Here is an 18,514-nt window from a genome sequence, read left to right on the forward strand (position 1 = left end):
TATTATGGAGAGGGAGGATGGGATCTGGGACTCTCATCACAATCTCAGGGCAATGAATAGTTAAACTTTGGAAAAACCATATTTGTTTAAAAAATTGTTTTAGTCGATTTACAATGTTGTATTAATTTCTGGTGTACAGAAAAGGGATTCATACATTTATATATTCCTCTCCGTATTCTTTTTCATATTGACCCTTATAACGTATTGAACATAGTTCCCTGTGCTATACAGTAGGACCCTGTTGTTTATCTGTTTTATATATAGTAGTTAGTATCTTCAAAACCTGAATTCCCAATTTATCCCTTCCAGCTTTCTTCCCCCAACCCAGTACCCATAAGTTTGTTTTCTATGTCTGTGAGTCTGTCTCTGTTTTGTAAATAAGTTCATTTGTGTCCTTTTTTTTTTTTTTTTTTTTAGTTTCTACATATAAGTGATATCATATGGTATTTTTCTTTCTCTTTCTGGCTTATTTCACTTAGTAGGACAATTTCCAGGTCCATCCATGTTGCTGCTAATGGAATTATTTTACTCTTTTTATGGCTAAGTAATATTCCATTGTTTATATATGCCACAGCTTCTTTATTCCGTCATCTGTTGATGGACATTTAGGTTGCTTCCATGTCTTGGCTATTGTAACTAGTGCTGCTATGAACATTGAGGGTCATGTATTTTTTTGAATTAGAGTTCCCTCCAGATACATGCCCAGGAGTGGGATTGCTGAAATCATAGGGTAAGTCTATTTTCAGTTTTTTAATGAATCTCCATACTGTTTGGAAAACCTATATTTTGATACACTATTCTGTAAAGAGTGTTACAGAGTATTTTAGGGATTTAGAGGCAAGTCAAACAATATTTATCTCTTGAAAGGATCTCTGCAATTAAAAAAAATGCAATTTGTATTCCTTTTCCTAGAAAAAAAGTGGCAAAGTATTGGTGCTGTCCTTTAAAGAAAGGTGGATAGAATGAATATGGCTGGTAACAAATGCTAATTTAAAAATTGGTATCATTTTTATCAGTTAATTAAATGTGATACTCTCCTCCTAATTTATTATTAGTCATGTAGCAAAGGAACTATTTCCTATAAAAAGGATAGTTCAAACCTGAAATGATGCTGTATGCTATAGTCTAATACAGTTGGATTATAAATATTAACTATTATAAGAAATATAACAGACAACTGGATATGATATAGTGACTTCGTATTTGAAAGGGTATTGAATGATATCCTTTTAAGTGTTCTTTTATGTTTTTTTTTATATTTTGCTGACATCCCCTTTCAGCATATACTGAGACATTTCATAGTCTTTTTTAAAAATATATTTTAGAATATTTTCAACTTTTTATAAGCACTTGGCTCTTATCTAGAGAGTTTTAAAGTACATATGAATGTAAAGCCTCAGGAAAAAAGATATTTGATAATTTGGGGGAAATATTCTTCTTTCTGAAAATTCCAGAACAGCCCATCTCTTTACATATTTGAGGCAGATACTGTTTGATGCACAGAATTTAATTTAGAATTGTTATATCCTCCTGGTGAATTTAAGTTTTGAACTTCTCTTTTTTTGTTGTTATTGTTTAGTAAATCTCTTTAACTCTGCAATGCTTTTTGTCCTAAATCTCTTTACTTTGATAATAATATAGCTATGCTAAGCTTTATTGGTTAGTATTTGCCTAGTATAAATTTTTTCTATCCTTCTATATTTCACCTTCCTTTTTCTTTATGATTTAGGTACAACTCTTATAAACAGCACATATATGTTTTTGTTTCTTTATTCATATTGTCAATCTGGGCCTTTTACTGGGAGTATGTCATTTATGATTATTATTGTTACTAATATATAGTGGGATTTCTTTTTACCAGTTAATTTAATTTTTCCATTTGTTGCACTTTTCCTGTTTTTTCACTCCATCTGTTTTCTTACTTCCTTTTCACTGAATCTTCTAAAAAATATTTTATTCTTTCACATTATTAGTTTGGAAGATAAACACTCTATTTATAGACTATGAACACCCTAGACAGTTACATTTAACAAACTCTAAAATTAATCAATATCTTCCTCATGAACAATATAAGAACCTGCAGACATCATCCTGTCTAAAACTACCCTGCTTTCTATACAGTTGTTCAGTATTTGTGGTTGATTTAAGCTCCAGAAGCTAGGCATCACTATTTTTGTTTGATATAGTCAATATTTATTTAGATATGCTCACATATTTATTAGTTTATTTGTTCACTATTCTGTCTCCTGTCCCAGATCTTTCATTGGAGTAACTTTCTTCTTGCCCAAAATAAATTCTCTTTTTCTTGGATTGAGGTATAATTCACATACCATAATACTCACTCTTTAATTCCATTCAGTGGTTTTCGTACATTCACAAAGTTGTGCAGTGATTCACTACTAATTCCAGTACTTTTTTTTGTCCCAATAAGAAATCCCACACCCATTAGTAGTTCCCGCCCCATGTTGCCTTCCCCCCAGCCTCCGGCAACCCCAAATCTACTTATTCTGGACTTTTCATATAAATAGGATCACACAGTATTTGACCTTTTATGTCTGGCTGCTTTCACTCAGCATAATGTTTTCAAGGTTCACACCTGTTGTGGTAGAATCAGTTCTACCTCCCTTTTTATAGCTGAGTAATATTTCATCGGTGTGGATATATCACATTTTGCATATCCATTCATTAATGGTGGACATTTGAGTTGTTTGCATGCTTAGGCTATTGTGAATAATGCTGCTATAAACATTTATGTACAGCTTTTTGTCTGGATATATGTTTTCAATTCTTTTTGGTATGTACCTGGGAGTGGAATTCCTGGGTCATATGGTACTTCTATCTTTAACTTCTTGAGGAACTGCCAAACTGTTTTCCAAAGTGGCTGCTCCATTTTACAGTTCTACCAGCAGTGTAAGAGGATCCCAATTTCTCCATATCTTTGCCAACATTTATTATCTGCGTTTTTGATTATAGTCATCCTAGTGGGTGTGAAGTGGTACCTCCTTGTGGTTTTGATTTGCAATTCCCTCATTGCAAATGATGTTGAACTTCTTTTCATGGCTTCTTGACTGTTTGTATACCTTTGGAGAAATGTCTACTCAGATCATTTGTCCATTTTTTAATTGGGTTATTTGTTGAGGTGTAAGGTTTTCTTTATATATATATATATATTCTGGATACTAGCCTCTAGTAATCAGGACAGAGCGGTATTGGCAAAAGTATAGACAAATAGATCAATGGAATAGAGTAGAGAGCCCAGAAATAGACTCCCATAAACATAGTCAGCTGATCTTTGACAAAGGAGCAAAGGCAATACAGTGAGGTAAAGATTATCTAGAGCCAGTAGGAACCAGTAGCATCCCACTGTTATAAGGGTAACTATCCACTCTTCTCTTACCTACCTATCAGCTATCTGTTTAATCCATTTGTATTAAAACCCATGAGTTCATACTGTACCTCCAAATACAACCGCAAAACACAGGGTTTATTCTAGACTATGTCCTTTCCATATCTGTAACTCCCTTCCCTAACAGTGAAAAACCTGGTTCCCATGATCAGGAATATATTACTTATTTGTTCACTCCTGGAAACACAGAAAGTCATCTCAGAATTGCTAACTGATACATCTGCCAAAAAAAAAAAAGTCTACTTACAAGAGTTCAGTATTTTTTTAAAGTTCTTTTTATCTTTAACCTAATGATATATAGTCTACTGTATTTGAAGGTTACTGGGGTTAGTTTCATTTTACGCCCTTCAGTATGGTTATATTATTCATTTGAAGCAGAGTTCTGTCCATTTGTTTCTCGTGTATTTGATTTTAGGGTTTTTTTCCACTCTTGTTGATTTTATTTGTCGATAAATTTGGGGGAGGTAATTAGGTTTGTTTGTTTGTTTGTTTGTTTGTTTGTTTGTTTGTTTTAATGGAGGTACTGGGGATTGAATCCAGGATCTCATGCATGCTAAGCACATACTTTACCAATTGAGTATACCCTCCCCTCCTCAATATTTTTTTAAAATATGTGAAACAGTAACATCAAAAAAGTCAGAACTATACAAAAAAGTATATTCAGAATAGTGTCCCTTATCCCGTTTTCCCAAGTCTTCTCTCCTTTTTACCTTATTTTCCTTGAAGGTAACCAAACTTATTGATCTGTTTCATTCTGCCTGCATTTGTTTTTGAACAAACAAGCAGATACTAGTATACTTTGTTATTTTCCCTTATTTCTTACACAAAGGCAGCATACTTTAGATACTCTTTTTGCTTTTTTTAAACAATATACCTTGAAAAGTCACTTCACATTAGTTAACTGATATTTATCTCACTCATTTTTACAGTTGAATAATATCTCATTGTGTGTATGTATCATATTTTCTTAGTCTCCAATACTGTTATTTTTTAAAACTTTACTATTACAAGTAATGCTGCAATGAATACCCTTGCGTGTAGCATTTTTTTATTGTCTGAGGTGTATTTTCAAGGTAAATTGCTAGTATTGGACCTACTGGTGCAAAACGTAAATGCGTAGATAGTTTTGTTAGATATTGCCAAATTCCTCTCCATCATGGTTGCATCATTTTGTATTTCTATCAGCCATGTGTGTGAGTGCTTGTTTCTCCACAGCCTTTCCAATAATGTAATGCTTTATAATACTTCCCAGTCTGATTGATGAGCAATTATATATCAATGTAGTTTTAGTTGGCACTTATTTTATTATAAGTGGGGCTAAACATCTTTTTCATATATTTACCTGTCATTTTCTATCTTTTCTGTGAACTTCTTGGTTACCAGTTTTGTCTGTTTTTCTATTGAGTGTTTGGTCTTCTTCCCCCTTAAAATTTAAGTCAGATGGAGAAGTTGTAAAGGCCTGCAGTTTGCCAGATTGCTGGAACTGGAAGTCTAAATGCTTGTGAGGCCATTCAGAAAATGGGGTTTTTGCATCAGTAGCACGTGCTTGAGCAAGTTTGACATCAGTGGGGAGTTTGTTAGAACTATTGATTTGGGCACCACACCAGAACTTCTGAATCAGAATCTGCATTTTAACCAGGTTACCCCTGCCCCGCCCCAGGTGATTTATATGCATAATAAAGCTTGAGAAGCTCTGGTCTCAAAGATCTCTTAAAGACCTCTCATTTCTTCTCTGCTAGGAATCTCTCCAGAATAAGGTAAAAGTGAAAGAGGGAGTTATATTTCTGCAGTACCATTAACCCTAAGGGGTATCTGTAAACTTATTAATTTGTTAGATTAATTGCATACCTTTCCCCAGAGGCTCTTCCTTCACGGGTTTATGTCTTCTATTTATGTTACTTAGTGGAATTTTAAAATGCTGGCTTTCTAAAATTAATCAACCAATGTTTTTAGAAAACAAGCATTATAAGAAACATTTAGACAATGAAGCACAGTATGATAGTTCTTCAAAAAATTAAACATAAAATTATCATGTGATCCAGCAACTCCACTTCTAGGTATGTATCCAAAACCATTGGGAACAGAGATGTAACAGATATTTGCACAAGCATCTTCATAACAGCATTACTTATCATGGTCAAAAGGTGGGAACAACTCATGTGTCCATTGATGGATAGACTGATATAAAAAAGTGAGATATATATGTGTATATATATATATGCATATACCCACACAATGGAATATTGTTCAGCCTTAAAAAAGGAAAAATACTGACACAGGCTAAGTGAAATAAGCTAGACACAAAAGGGTAGATATTGTATGATTCCACTTATATGAGGTACTTAGAGTAGTCAAATTCATAGAGACAGAAAGTAGAATGGTGTTTGCCAGACACTGAGGGTCAGGGGAATGAGGAGGTAGAGTTGCAGTTTGGGATGAGAAAGTCCTGGAGATGGATGGTGGCGATGGTTATACACCAATATGGATATACTTAATGCCACTGAATGTACACTTAAAAACGGTTAAAATAGTAAACTTTACATTATGTATATTTTACCAAAATTAAAAAACCCAAATTCTTTTCACCATTAGATTGTAAGAAACTTCAGAATTTTATTATCATAAATTTTGACCCCTAGTAATAATGCCTTGTATACAACAGAGTTCAACCTATATTTTATATAAAGGGTTCAACTTTCACAGAAAAAAATGAAGTACAAACTAAAAGATGCTTATTTTAAAAAATTCAATTATGCAAAATAAGAAAAAGAAAGCTCACTCTGCACTTCCCTGGATGCTACAAACCACAGGACTGACTGCTCTTTACGGGTTACTTTTTATTTATGCTAAAAACAGATGCGCTCTTTCAGGATACACCTGGAAGAAATTTTAAACTAATTGTGTGTCATTAAGACCCATACAAATCCAAAAGCAAACCTAACAAGGAAATAATTCAGTAAGAGGTTATCATTAAAATATGGGTAATACTCCAATTATAAGTATTTGGGTGTTGTACAATCATTTATATGCAGATTTTCAAAACTGGGTGAAATTATTTAATCTCCACTATGTAGTAGTATCATCCTCAACAGAGAGGAAAGCTTTCTTTGGTTTTGGTAAAACAAAGACGGGGTTACTCTATCAGGCTAAAGCAGATGGATGTACCTTCCACTACACATTCCACACCATCCCTCCCTCCCCATTCCATGCAGCATCCTCACCTGGAGCTGATGCTCCTCCTTCAGTAAAGGTGTGGCTGCCTCTTCCCCAGGAGCTGATGCAGTAAGAATTCACACAATTTTAGGCCCACTCTGGTGGGGATGAAAAAAAACAGTCTTTGGTAAGTGTATTAGTCTCTGAGGACTGCTGTACCACAACAAAGTACCACAAACTGGGTGGCTTAGAGCAGGGGAATTTATTCTCTCACAGTTCTGGAGGCTAGACACCCGAAATTAAGGAGCCTGCAGGGCTATGCTCTCAAAAGCTAAAGGGAAGAATCCTTCTTTGTCTCACCCCGCTTGTTCCTTGGCTTGCAGCTGTATCCCTCCAGTCTCTGCCTTTGTCATCACAGGCCTTCTGTGTGTGTGTCTCTTTTCACAAGGTCCAGGATGACCTCAAATAACTTGATGACATCTGCAAAGACCCTATTTACAGATAAAGTCACGTTCACAGGTACTGGGGTAAGGACTTTAATGTCTTTTAAGGGGACATGATTCAACCCATAACAGTAAGGACCAAGTTTCTTCTCAAATTTAAACCTAAGAAATGTCCCAGTTGTTAACTCCACCTGGGAGAGGAGGCTGTGCTCTGGGTTGCTGGGAAAATTGGTCTTCCTGGGCTTAGTTCACATTTCCACGCCTCCTTCTCTGACTGTTGGGACTTGCACTTGTTCAGACATTGTCAGTGACTACTACTGTCAGCACCTTACACATCACCCCCTGCTTCCTAAATGAAAATCTGCCAATTCTAGAATATAATGAGTCAGTAAGCAAGCACAGAAATTAGGGCCAGTAGAGACGGGTGAAATTAGGAGGTTTGGGGAACTCTTCACTCTCCAGATATATGTGCTCTTTTCTGTATTCATGTATTTCTTAAACAAAACAAAGCAAAAAAGGGAAAGAAAAAAGAAAGGCCCACAACATTTGTTGTTATTTTTAATCATAATAAAAAATAATCTATTTGCATTCTGTGGAAGTAGACGCAGTTTAGAGAGCCAAGGTAACACAGTAGGGTAAAGGTCTGTGCTATCTGGAACTTCTTCAGGAGTCAGAATTCAAAGGGAAAACTTCATTTAGGATTGTCAGACTAGCATCTGACAATTCAGGTAAGAGTTGAGCTGAAGTAGCCCATGTACCTCAGAGGAGTAAACGCGGGGTGTGTTGTCACACCAAACAGCACAAGCTCCCCGTGAAAGCACCCGCCTCAGACTCCTGGGGTCTTCCCGCCCTACTGCTGCCTGGAAAAAGTTTAGGCCACTCCGTCATTTCGTCCGTCTAGGCCACAATAGAGGAAATGGTTAGTGTGGAATTGTTTTTATTATCACACATTACTGGTTTTGTTTATCTTCCAACCTGTCAGGCTCACTCAGTGCTACATCGTGTGTCCCAAGGCACTGGGAAAACAAACCAATCCAGCAAGCATTTATTGAGTGCTGACTGCATGCCCAAACTCCAGGCTTACGTGCCAGACCTGCCCACTAAGTACTGAACGGTGGTGTTTGCATTCTACACTAGATTGGTGGTTTTCCCGCTTCAAGATTCCGCTTTAGGCCGGTGTTTGCTTCTTTGCTAGGGTGGGATGCAACGGGCTGCCTCTTTCAGAGCTGACCGGGGCTGTGAGGCCTCCCTGCACTTGGGCAACTCAGGCGCCCGGGATTCACCTGAAGGCAGGGTCCACACCGCCACCAAGCGCGCTGCGGAAGACACCCTGGCAGGTAGGGAGCTGTCCATCAGCGGGCGATGGGCGTGGCCCGCGCAGGCCGGCCAATCAGCAGAGCTACCCTTAAGACAGACTCCCCGCCCCGGGAACCCGCCGAAACCCAAACCACTGAGCATGCGCTACGGGCCCAACGCAAATTGTACCCTCCCCGCGCGCCCTCTCCGCGGACGGGTCAGAGTTGGGCTGCCGTGGGTTTCTTTAGGAGAGCGGAGAAAAAGCGGTGGAGGCTCGTTAGCGATGGGAGAGCTGGAAAGGCGGTGTGGGGAAGTTCCTCACAGTCGTGGTGTCGCTTGCAGCCGCCAGCTCCTGGGTCACGTCAGGCTCGCTGTCCGGCGCTTCAGGGTTTCCCGGGCTCCGCGCCCAGCAGTTCCACCCGGCCGCGGAGGGGCGGCAGATACGCAGGTCGCGTCACTTCAGCCTCCTGTAGGTTGTACTCCTCAGTTTGTAGAGGAGCTAGGCGAGGCTCACAAGTTTGGATGGTGACGCAGCAGCTTGTCCTTGCGGGCTGGGGTCTGTGTGACTCATCCCGGACGCTCCCTACGGCTCGCAGAGGCTTCCCACCGTTCGCGCGACGCCTCTAGGGGCGGAATGGTGGATTTAGGCGGAGAAGCGGCACCACGAGTGCGCGCAGCGCTCCACGCCAGTCCCGGGCAGGGGAGCTCCGTCCCGTTCCGCACGGCCGCGGCTTCCCCGAACGGCCCTGTGCTTTCTGGGAGCCTCACAAAGGCCGCCTTCTTGAAACCGTCCCCTCAGAGGCCCCAGGAGGCGTGGTGCCACCCAACCCGGACCCTGCCGGTGACCGCGGAGTCCCCAAAATGCTGGAGCTCCGCGGGCAGGGAGCCCAGGGTCCTAGTGTATAGGCGTCGGCTACCAGGACTTGGCCCCGCAAAAGCCCAGGTCGCGCGCTCTCCCGGTGGCGTGCGCGGCCCTCGCCTCAAGTCTTCGGACGTACGGCCCGGGGAGTAGCTGGACTCGGGAGGAGGCCCCCCACCTTGGGTCCCCACCTGCCCCATCAGGGAAGTGCGCTGCCAACGTCCGGCCGCCTGCCTCCGGTGCCTTGCCGCGCCAGCCGCCCGACCTGCGGGTCCCGCCGTCCCGCCGCGCCGGCCCCTCCTCCGCCCGCCCCGCCCCGCGCCGCGCCGGACACCCCGCCCCGAGGAGGCGGCCCGGCGAGCGGCCGCCGAGGGAGGCTGGTGGCATGGGGGAGCCGCCGCCGCTGCCGCCACACGCACGGTCGCCCCTAGCAAGCCCGGGCGCTGTTTGGAGCACAGGGGACCGCGGACGCCGAGGCGGGCGGCTCGGGGCGTGACACCGAGCGGAGGGTGTGGCCCCGGCTGCGCCGCCCGGACGCGCGGCGAGGGGCGGGGGGAGCGGGCGGGCGGCGGCGCCGGGAGCCGCCGGCGGGCCGGGCCGAGCGCGGAGGGCGCACCTGGCAGCGGCAAGGCCCGGCAGGACTGCGGGAGCAGGCGCGGCGGCTGTGGTGGCGAGGATGTCGCAGCCGCCGCTGCTCCCCGCCTCGGCGGAGACTCGGAAGTTCACTCGGGCGCTGAGTAAGCCGGGCACGGCGGCGGAGCTGCGGCAGAGCGTGTCGGAGGTGGTGCGCGGCTCGGTGCTCCTGGTGAGTGCGGGACCACGGAGGGAGGGGGACCGGCGAACGGCCACCTCCTTTACCGTCCTCTAGGTCGGCCGGGCCTCGGCTGGGCTACCGACCCTGCTGGGTCTGCAGGATTAAGAGGTGGTGGGGAGGAGGGGGGTGTTGTACAAGGGAGAAGGGGAGGTCCTGGAGGGGTAGCAACTTCCACATCGCTACCCGGCGTCCAGGGGTCCTCTCCCCACTGCTGCCCGTCCCCTACTGGGAAATTTCCTGGGAGTGAGACCGCCGTCTCCCTCACCATCCTCCCCCACCAAGTTTACCTCCCTCTGCCAGCTGAGATATTACCCTCTCCTTTCCCCCCATCCTTCCCACAGCCCCCTCCTCCTCCCTCTTTCTGAAGGGGCTTGGCACCTGTGGCCTGGAGGGACTCGGGGGAGTGGAGGTGGTGGCTTCCTCTTCCAGTCCGCAATCCATAGTGGGTGATGACCCTGCGGACCCTTTGGGTGGGCAGAAAGATTTCCTCTTCCTCCTAGCCGGCATCCTGAGATTTGGCCGCCTCTTATGACGGGTTAAGGGGCTTCATAGGAACCCTCGGTGATTTCAGCATTGTTGCAAATTGCTACGAAGTTTGGGGATTTGGAGCAAGTAGCCTGAAGATTAATCTGATCGTTGCAGAACGGCTTTGGAGAATAGGCCTCGGGGTGTGAGGAAGATGAAGTTTTAAATCAACTTTTCCACAGCCAGGCTGGTCCTGCTATATTTGGAAACGCAGTACACTCGGATCACTTGGATGGTGCGAGAGAGGAGCGATATTTGAGCAGCAGCATGCTCTCTTGGGCACATGGAAACTTTTAACAGCTTCTTGTTGGTGCTGGCATTTGTTTTTTTGAAGGGGGCTTGTTTGTGCGTGGATGACTTGTGCTTGTTGGAAAGGGTGCAAGAAGATGGGCCTTGGAAGTAATTTTCTGGGCTTTGTGGGGCTGTGTTGGAGGGTATTGTCCTGGTGGAGTGCCAGGTCCCTTAACACAGGGCCTGGGTCATCTTTTTGGTGGCAGATAGATGCTCTTCCTGGGTAGACACAGAATGACACGAATGGTATTTGTGGAGATTGGAGATGAAGCTTCACGTATTTCCATAGCTAGCCTGCTTAGTTTGCGTTTTCTCTGTTACTCTGCCACCTCACTCCAGATTCCTCAAACTTCAATTTGTTCAGTAATAAGGAATTTTATTTTTCTCTTTTACTAAAGTTGATCATTTGATGGTAAGGAGTAGAGCAGGAGTTGAGAATAGACCAGAACCTGGGATCTCTTTCATAACCTGAATTAACTTCATTTGCTTTGGCCTAAGTACTGTGTCCTGCATCTTTCTGACTTGCTGTTGTGTGTATGTTAAGGATAGAGCCTGCAAACATCTGTGGCATCTTTCTTGTTCTCACAGGAAACTTAGTTCTTTTACCTGGGGGCACTGTCCTCATCAGAGATTTGAGACAAAAGAAGAGTAAATAAGACATATGGCTGTGCCATGATTTCCAAAGTGCAACAGACCTGGACTGAAGAGGAGGTACTAGTTTAATAAGCCATTAGATTGAGCACAATACTGCTAATTACTGACGTGCGGCAGTCCTTGAATTGGACAGTCCTTCCTGTTGGAGGCTGGCCTACTGATGGTGACCCTGTAGTGTCCATTCCTGTGTATGACTTACTGCTACTCTGTTACCTTATGGCACTTTAATAGTAACATCTGTTTTCCCTGGACACCGTTAACCACGAACAGCCAGACGTTTGGCTGTGTCTCAGCCCTTAGTGTTTTCTGTCTGTGGTCACTTGTCTGGTGAAGCAAACACAGAATGCAGGAAAGTAGGTGGGCATCCTTGGTGTGTGAGAGGCTCTCCGGCTGATCGGGAAATACATTGCAGTGGTTCTGCATTGCAGATGGAGGAATTTGGAATAGCTTACAGATATTAAAAATTACCTGTCAACCTCACCCCCCTCACCTCCTGCCAGGTACTCTGCTACCACCTGCTGCTTCTCGCTGCACCCTAGTGTCTGCCAGGAAGCCACAGTAGGTGCATCTGTCTCGGCTAGGAGGATCTAAGAAGGTACCCCTGATCCTTGCAGGAGGCAGAACCGCAACCAAGCCAGGGTTTGGAATCCCGTGGTCAACTGACCTATGCTTGGATGGAAGTATTACTCTGCCCAGTCCCTGACGACTTTGGTCAGTGTTGATACACAGCCTACAGCATAGTAAACATGCAATAAATACTCTTAACTAGCTGGCTAATAAAGCAGTTCTGCAGATGGACTAAAAGAAAAATGAACAGGGTAAGGATTTAACTAGCTCTTCTCGTGCTTTTAGTATTGATGAGTGGCTGTTAGTGATCCAGAACAACAGAACGGAATCGTTCAGTGAGTAACAAAGGCTGCCATTTAAAAAAACAAACTTTAAAATGTAAAAGTGAGATGTACTCATTAATTTCTCATTCTTTGAAAGCTTCATTTTTCATAGGCTTAGGTTTGTGGGGCTTTAAAAATGATATTATATTAATTTGTTTGAAGACCTTGAAAATAAACATACAAAAAAGTGGAGAGAATAGCATAGTGAACCCTCATAAGCCATCAGCCTGATTCAATGATTATCAAGATTTTGCTAAACTTGCTTTAACTGTCCCCTTTTTTCCCTTTTTGGGTGATAGTGAATTCCATCATTTCACCCCTATATACCCAATATGTATTGGGTATGATAGTGAATTCCTGTCATTTCACCCCTATATACCCAATATGTGCTGTTAAAAATAGTGGTATTTTATTACATAACTATAATGCTGTTATGTTAAAGTTAGCAATAATCTGTTGGTATACTATTCAGTTTTCCCAGATTGCTTAAGAAATATCTTTGGTAGTTTCTGTTCTAATCAGGATCCAAACAAGTTTTGCTCGCCTTTTCAAAAATGAGCCTTAGAATTATTCATGATGGCGTGAACCCTCCCTGGGGTCTGGAGTCCTGGGTTTTAATCCTAGAGGTTTAGTGGGTTAGAGCACCTGGGTTGTAATGCCAGCTCGACCGCTTACCAGCTGTGCAGTCTTAGGCAGGTAACAGCCTTGCTGTGCCTCGGTTTCCCCATTTATAGAGTGGAGATAGTAATCATACTCACCTTATAGAGTTGTTGGGAGGATTAAATGAGCAGTAGAGGTAAAGCGCTTAGACAGTGCCTGGCTTATATTCTTATAGCTACTTAAGTCATACTGGACTATTGCTTAACTTCTCCGAACCTCCAGGCTCCCTCCTGTTCTGTTAAATGAAGGGCTGTACTGAATTGCTCTAGAGTCCCTTTCCCTACCAACAGGCTTCAGTTCTAAGCTACTTTTATAGGAGTAGTAGAGGTACTACTGGTAATACTCCTGACAGTAGGAAAAGTAATTTATAATTTTGCATAATGAAAGAATCCTCACAATTTCAGAATTACCTTTCCGTATTGAAAATAGTCAGGAGGGCAATATATTCAAAATATACACAAGCTCAGAAAAAAATTAGGAATAATTCCCTGAGCAGGGTTGAGTTGTAATTGGGTTTTTCATAAATATTAAAGTTAGCATTGTAATGGCCTAGATCTGAGTATACCACCCAAGGCCTAAAAATATCCTTTCTCTGAAAGATTTGTGTAAATGTTGGGACCCAGCCCTTTGCATGGGTTTGCTGGCTCTGTTGTGCTCAGGTCCTGATGCCCAGGTCATCTGGCTGCCGGCTTCCTCGCCAATCTTATCTTGGCGAGCTCAGCCTCAGACTCTCCTTCACATCAGGCCCCCACTGGTGACACCATTCTACAGCCATCCGAGGGCCTGCAGTATGAGATGAAATGAATCCAAGTCAGGCTTCAGGAACTTTTCCTTTGTGTAACTGGAGGATGACGGACAGAGGTGTGGGGTGATAACCTCCCAGAGTGCGTACTTGGAGCCCCCCTCACCCTCCCAGTTCAGTGAACACGAAATTCCAGTATGATCTGAGGCAACCTGAGATCCGAGGGGGACTGTTCTTTGAAATCCTCAGATAACGTAAAACCTCATTTTGGCTGTAATTTTAAATCAGATAGGATAGTAAATTGGTAACTGAACTGGCCTGAGCTTCACCTCACTGTCTTTCTCCGCCCTCTGTTGGAGTGCTAACAACAGAAATGTCCCAGAATACAGGAAGCAGGGTGGAGGCCCATCTCCAACTAGATAATCAACAACAGGTTCTAGTTCTTTGGTTTCTGGTCCATTTGAATTTTGGGAGACGGAAGGACATTAGTAATGCCTTGAATTTGAAAAAGGAGGGAAGGAATTGTGAAATCTTTATCCGCGTTTATTGCAGGCCAGCTCCGTGCCAGGACTTTTTGCTGGGTACTGAGAATCTGCTGTGGTGTTAGAGCAGGCCCTTGCCCTGAAGGGTTTGTGATCTAAATAGGTGGACAAGTCAGTCCTCTCTGGAAAGGTAACAGTACAAAAGAGGTTCAAATGCTTGGTTCAGAGAACAGGAAGATGAAATAAGACAGAACTGATATATTTGGGAAAGGGTTTGTGAAGAATTGAACTAGACCTGGAAGATGGAGAGATAAGGGCAACTTTTTTTTTCCCAGAAAAGGATGAGAGATTGAGTAAACTCTTAGAATGCCGGCATAGGCCAAGGAGGAGCAGAGCGGCATGGGCAGAGAGCTCTGGGCAAGTTTTAGGAGGAAGGGAGAGAGGTTTTGAGAAATACAGCTGCTAATTTTGGGGACAGTTTCAATGACTGGCTAAGAATGCATCATAAAATAGATTTTTTTTCTTGTCTTTTTGCAACCTATTTTAGGAAAGAAGTTCAAACCAGCCAATACATACGCTTCTTAGAGAGACCTTCTGCTTAGTATAATCTTGGGGTAAATAATACGACAATTTTGTGTCATGCAGACAGACCTGAGGACATGAAGAGAAGTCTGTGGCATAGAAAACAGGCCTCTGTGTGTGTCAACACTGAGGGTATCACGTGAGCAGCAGTCAGACAGGGTAGGTACACCACTGAGGAAATGATGTTCAAAAAGTGTTGGTGCCCCACCTTATATTATATGCTGAAATAAGTTATAACTAAATGTAAGAATCACGTGTAAAATAAACCAAAGAAAACAGCATAAAACATGGGTGAATAATCATATAAGGGTGGAGAGGGATTTTTGTAAAGCCTGGAAGTAAATGAAAAAACCAGTTTGGTCTGGGCTTAGGAGGTGAGCCATGGCCTTGCCATTGATGAGCTGAGGATTTTGATCAAGTTTCTTCACCTAAACCTCAGTTTGCTTATCTGAGAATTGGGTTTGTTAGGTATTATTATCTTAGGTAATTTTAAAAATAAAGATTAAATAAGATAATACATGTAAAGGTACTAAATAGTAAGTGCTTAAGTAGGTGCTTAACAGAGGTAAGCTAGTGTTATGTTAATAAAAGAAAAGATTGATTGCCTTGGCTAAATATATCTGGAGCCAGCATTTCTTAAGCACTTACTGTGTCCTTGGATATGTATTAGGGCTTTACACCTGGGGAGTTAAGTCACCTCAAGGTCACAAGGCTGTAAGTGGGGGGATCTGTGTCTTGAACTTGGGCACTGTGGCTTCAGACCAAGTATTCCTACTAACTTCTCTACCTACTGCCTCCCCATGCAAACACTCAGACCTCTGTTCTGTATGTCACAAATACCATACATTTAAAAATCAAATAATAAGCTTAGAAACCGTATTTGTCCTCTGTGTATATCTATATCTCAGTCATAGTGTTAAGTTTTAAAAAATATATTGAGAGTTCTTATATGAGTCAATTAAAAAAAGAAAAACACTCCAGAAGAAAAATGGGAAAGGACATTAATGGCAGTCTCTCAAAGAAAGGAACACAATCCATAAAGGACAGAAAAAAAGTGATCAGCCTTGCTAATAATTAAAGGAACATTATTTAAAACAAGATGTCATTTTTGCCTGATAAATGTGCAGATTTGCAAAGATAGAATGGTTTTGCAAGGACGGGGTGAACCGGGCACTTTGATTTGCAGGGTTATCCCTTTCCACAATTCCAGGGGCCCCCTTTTTATTTAAAATGCCATGCATTTTGTGAGAATTGTGCCTCCTGGGTTTTGTAACATGATGAATGGTATTACTTTTTGCAGCTGGGCTATATGTATCAAGATCTTTAACACGCTCCCATTCTTTGACTCAGTACTTGTAGGATTTCCCTCTAAGTACTAAATTGAAATGTACATAAAGGACAATGTCTGCAGTCACAGTGCTGACGGGACGGTTCAGGGCAGAAACTGTAAAATACTGACCAACTGTAAACTATCTAAAGGTCTTAACAGTACGCTGAGTGAATTGTGAAGTTTGACTGTTTATGATGCCATTAAGTTTAGTTTTAGAAGAATAACCTGAGAAAATTCTTCCATTATAGTGTTGGAAGGCTGTGGAGGCTTGTGGGTATGTTCAGGGACCTGGGTTCTGTTACCCCTTTTATGCTAAACACTGTGTGACCTTGGGTTGTGTGCCTGCAGCCTGACTTCTGCCCTTACTGTGGGGTAGCCCCTCAGTCCTCACTCCTTCAGCTTGTCATCTGCAGCATTTGATGGCACTCAGCATCCCTCCTTCCCCTTCTGGGTTTCTCCACCTTCCTCCTCTGTGGTCTTCATTCTGGCCCCTCGCTGCCCTCACCACCCAGGGACATTCCCCAAGCGTCCCTTCACCACCTTTGGCTCATAGCATTTAATCCTTCTCCTTCACTCGGAAAGGGGCTGTACACCTTCACCACAGATTGCGAATCTTTATCTCAGTTCTGATGTCTACCCTCAGCTCACACATGCTTTTCCGCTAACTTGCCTGACGTGTGTACATGGCTGTCCCACCAGTCCCTTAAGTTCAGCATCTATGGAAACATAAATGGTCACTTTTCATCCCAACCAGCTGTCCTTTGTGCATACTTGTTTTCTTTAGTGAGAGGCCTCCTTTCATGGTCACCAACTCTGAAATCTCTAATTCCTCCTTGTTCTCTTTTGTTCATCTCCTTTTGCCTTCATCATCCTTTCATCACTGCATCCATCACGTTCTGTGTCTGTATCAGTCAGTGTAGGCTTACGACTCCCAAATCTCAGTGGTTCAAAACAGAAAGGTTTATTTCTCCCTCACGCTGCCTTTCCATTGAGGGTGATTAGGAACCACGTTGTCTGCATCCTGGGACCTGGGTTGATGGGACAGCCACTATCTTGAATGTGGTGGGTTCGTGTGCCGGGAAAGAGTGTGGGGACTCCCTCCCTCAGAGGCTATTAAGTTTCCACCCAGTCTCTTCTGCTTATGTTCTACTGGCTAAAGCATTTTGCATGGCCACACCTAACTCCAGGGGCAGGGCAGTCCAGTCCTGTCTGTGTGTCTGGAAGGGGAGCCCACATCTGTGGTGAGCAGCAGTCGTGGCTACTGCAGCCTGCCATCCCCCTCTCCATCTGCTGCCCCTATCCTGGTCCCAGCAGTAGTGGCGGATAGCATCCCTCCTGTCTAGTCTCTGCTTCCACTCTTACTCCATCCTTAAGACTTTAATTCTGAATCCTTAACACACCAGTGTCCCCCACTGCCCTTGGAATAGAAGCTTCTTCCCTTGGACTGTAAGGCAGTCTCCTTATTAGGCACCACCCTTTTGTTGCTCACCAGCCCAGCTTTTACATGTTCTGGATGCCAGACTCTCTCATACCCCAGGACTTGGCAGGAGCTCTTGCCTTTGCCGGAGATAATAATCACCACCTTACCTTCCTCCTCATCTGCCAGGCCATTCCCTTTGGTCTGTGGAATTGTGCTTGTAATTCCTTGCCTCACAGAGGCCCTGCCTATCCACCCAAACTGAAACAGGCCTGGCCTGTTCTTTTCCTTTGTACCCGTTAGCACAGTTTATGTATTTACATGTATGTACATTTGTTTCATGTCTGTCTCTTAGCACGTAGCAGAAGCTCGATAGATTTTGTTTGTTTTGGGAGGGAGGTAATTAGGTTTATTTATTTGTTTTTAGAGGAGGTACTGGGGATTGAACCCAGGACCTTGTGCATACTAAGCATGCGCTCTACCACTGAACTATACCCTCCCCCTGCCCCCCCTTTTTTTTATGAATGAAAGACTCCTCTATGTCTGACATGTTTTGTTTTTAAAACCCTTTTTCTGATTCCTCCTTGCCCCTAATTTCTCTCTCTGCACCCATTTCTGTTTACTTCATTCTAGCCTGTTTCCCTCTGCCAGATTACTTTTCCGAATGCAAAGTTTCCATTGTATCATTAGTTTCTCATTGTCACCTGATTTGTTGATATTCTTGTATGTCAGAATGCATCACTTTGGGGCTGGCCCTTTGCTTTAGTTTAGAAAAAGTAGATTGTCAGTAAATCTGTGTGATCTTTGTATAGCTTTTGAAAGCAGCTGCAAGTAAGATTAATTTCCTTTTTTGGGACAGCTTATTTTCACCAACTTTGCTGAACTCCAGTGTATAAAAGAACACACTGATCCAATTCTTATGTTAGGTATTTAGTAAATCCTTTATCTGAGAACAAAACAAAATAAAATA

At 43.2% G+C, this 18,514-nt stretch overlaps 1 protein-coding gene across 4 annotated transcripts in view; it reads left to right on the plus strand.

Moving 5' to 3' along the window:
• Positions 1 to 9,742: 9,742 nt before the first annotated feature.
• Positions 9,743 to 18,514, plus strand: part of DOCK9 (dedicator of cytokinesis 9) — a 256,366-nt gene continuing 247,594 nt past the window's right edge. For all 4 annotated transcript variants that reach the window (XM_031466259.2, XM_031466263.2, XM_064493006.1 and 1 more), the window contains exon 1: positions 9,743 to 9,962. In XM_031466259.2, coding sequence (XP_031322119.1) covers positions 9,834 to 9,962 — 129 coding nt within the window. In that variant the 5' untranslated portion in view covers positions 9,743 to 9,833. The remainder of the gene's footprint in view (positions 9,963 to 18,514) is intronic.

The sequence above is a fragment of the Camelus dromedarius genome, chromosome 13 (genome assembly GCF_036321535.1).
Source record: "Camelus dromedarius isolate mCamDro1 chromosome 13, mCamDro1.pat, whole genome shotgun sequence".
Lineage (NCBI taxonomy): Eukaryota > Metazoa > Chordata > Mammalia > Artiodactyla > Camelidae > Camelus > Camelus dromedarius.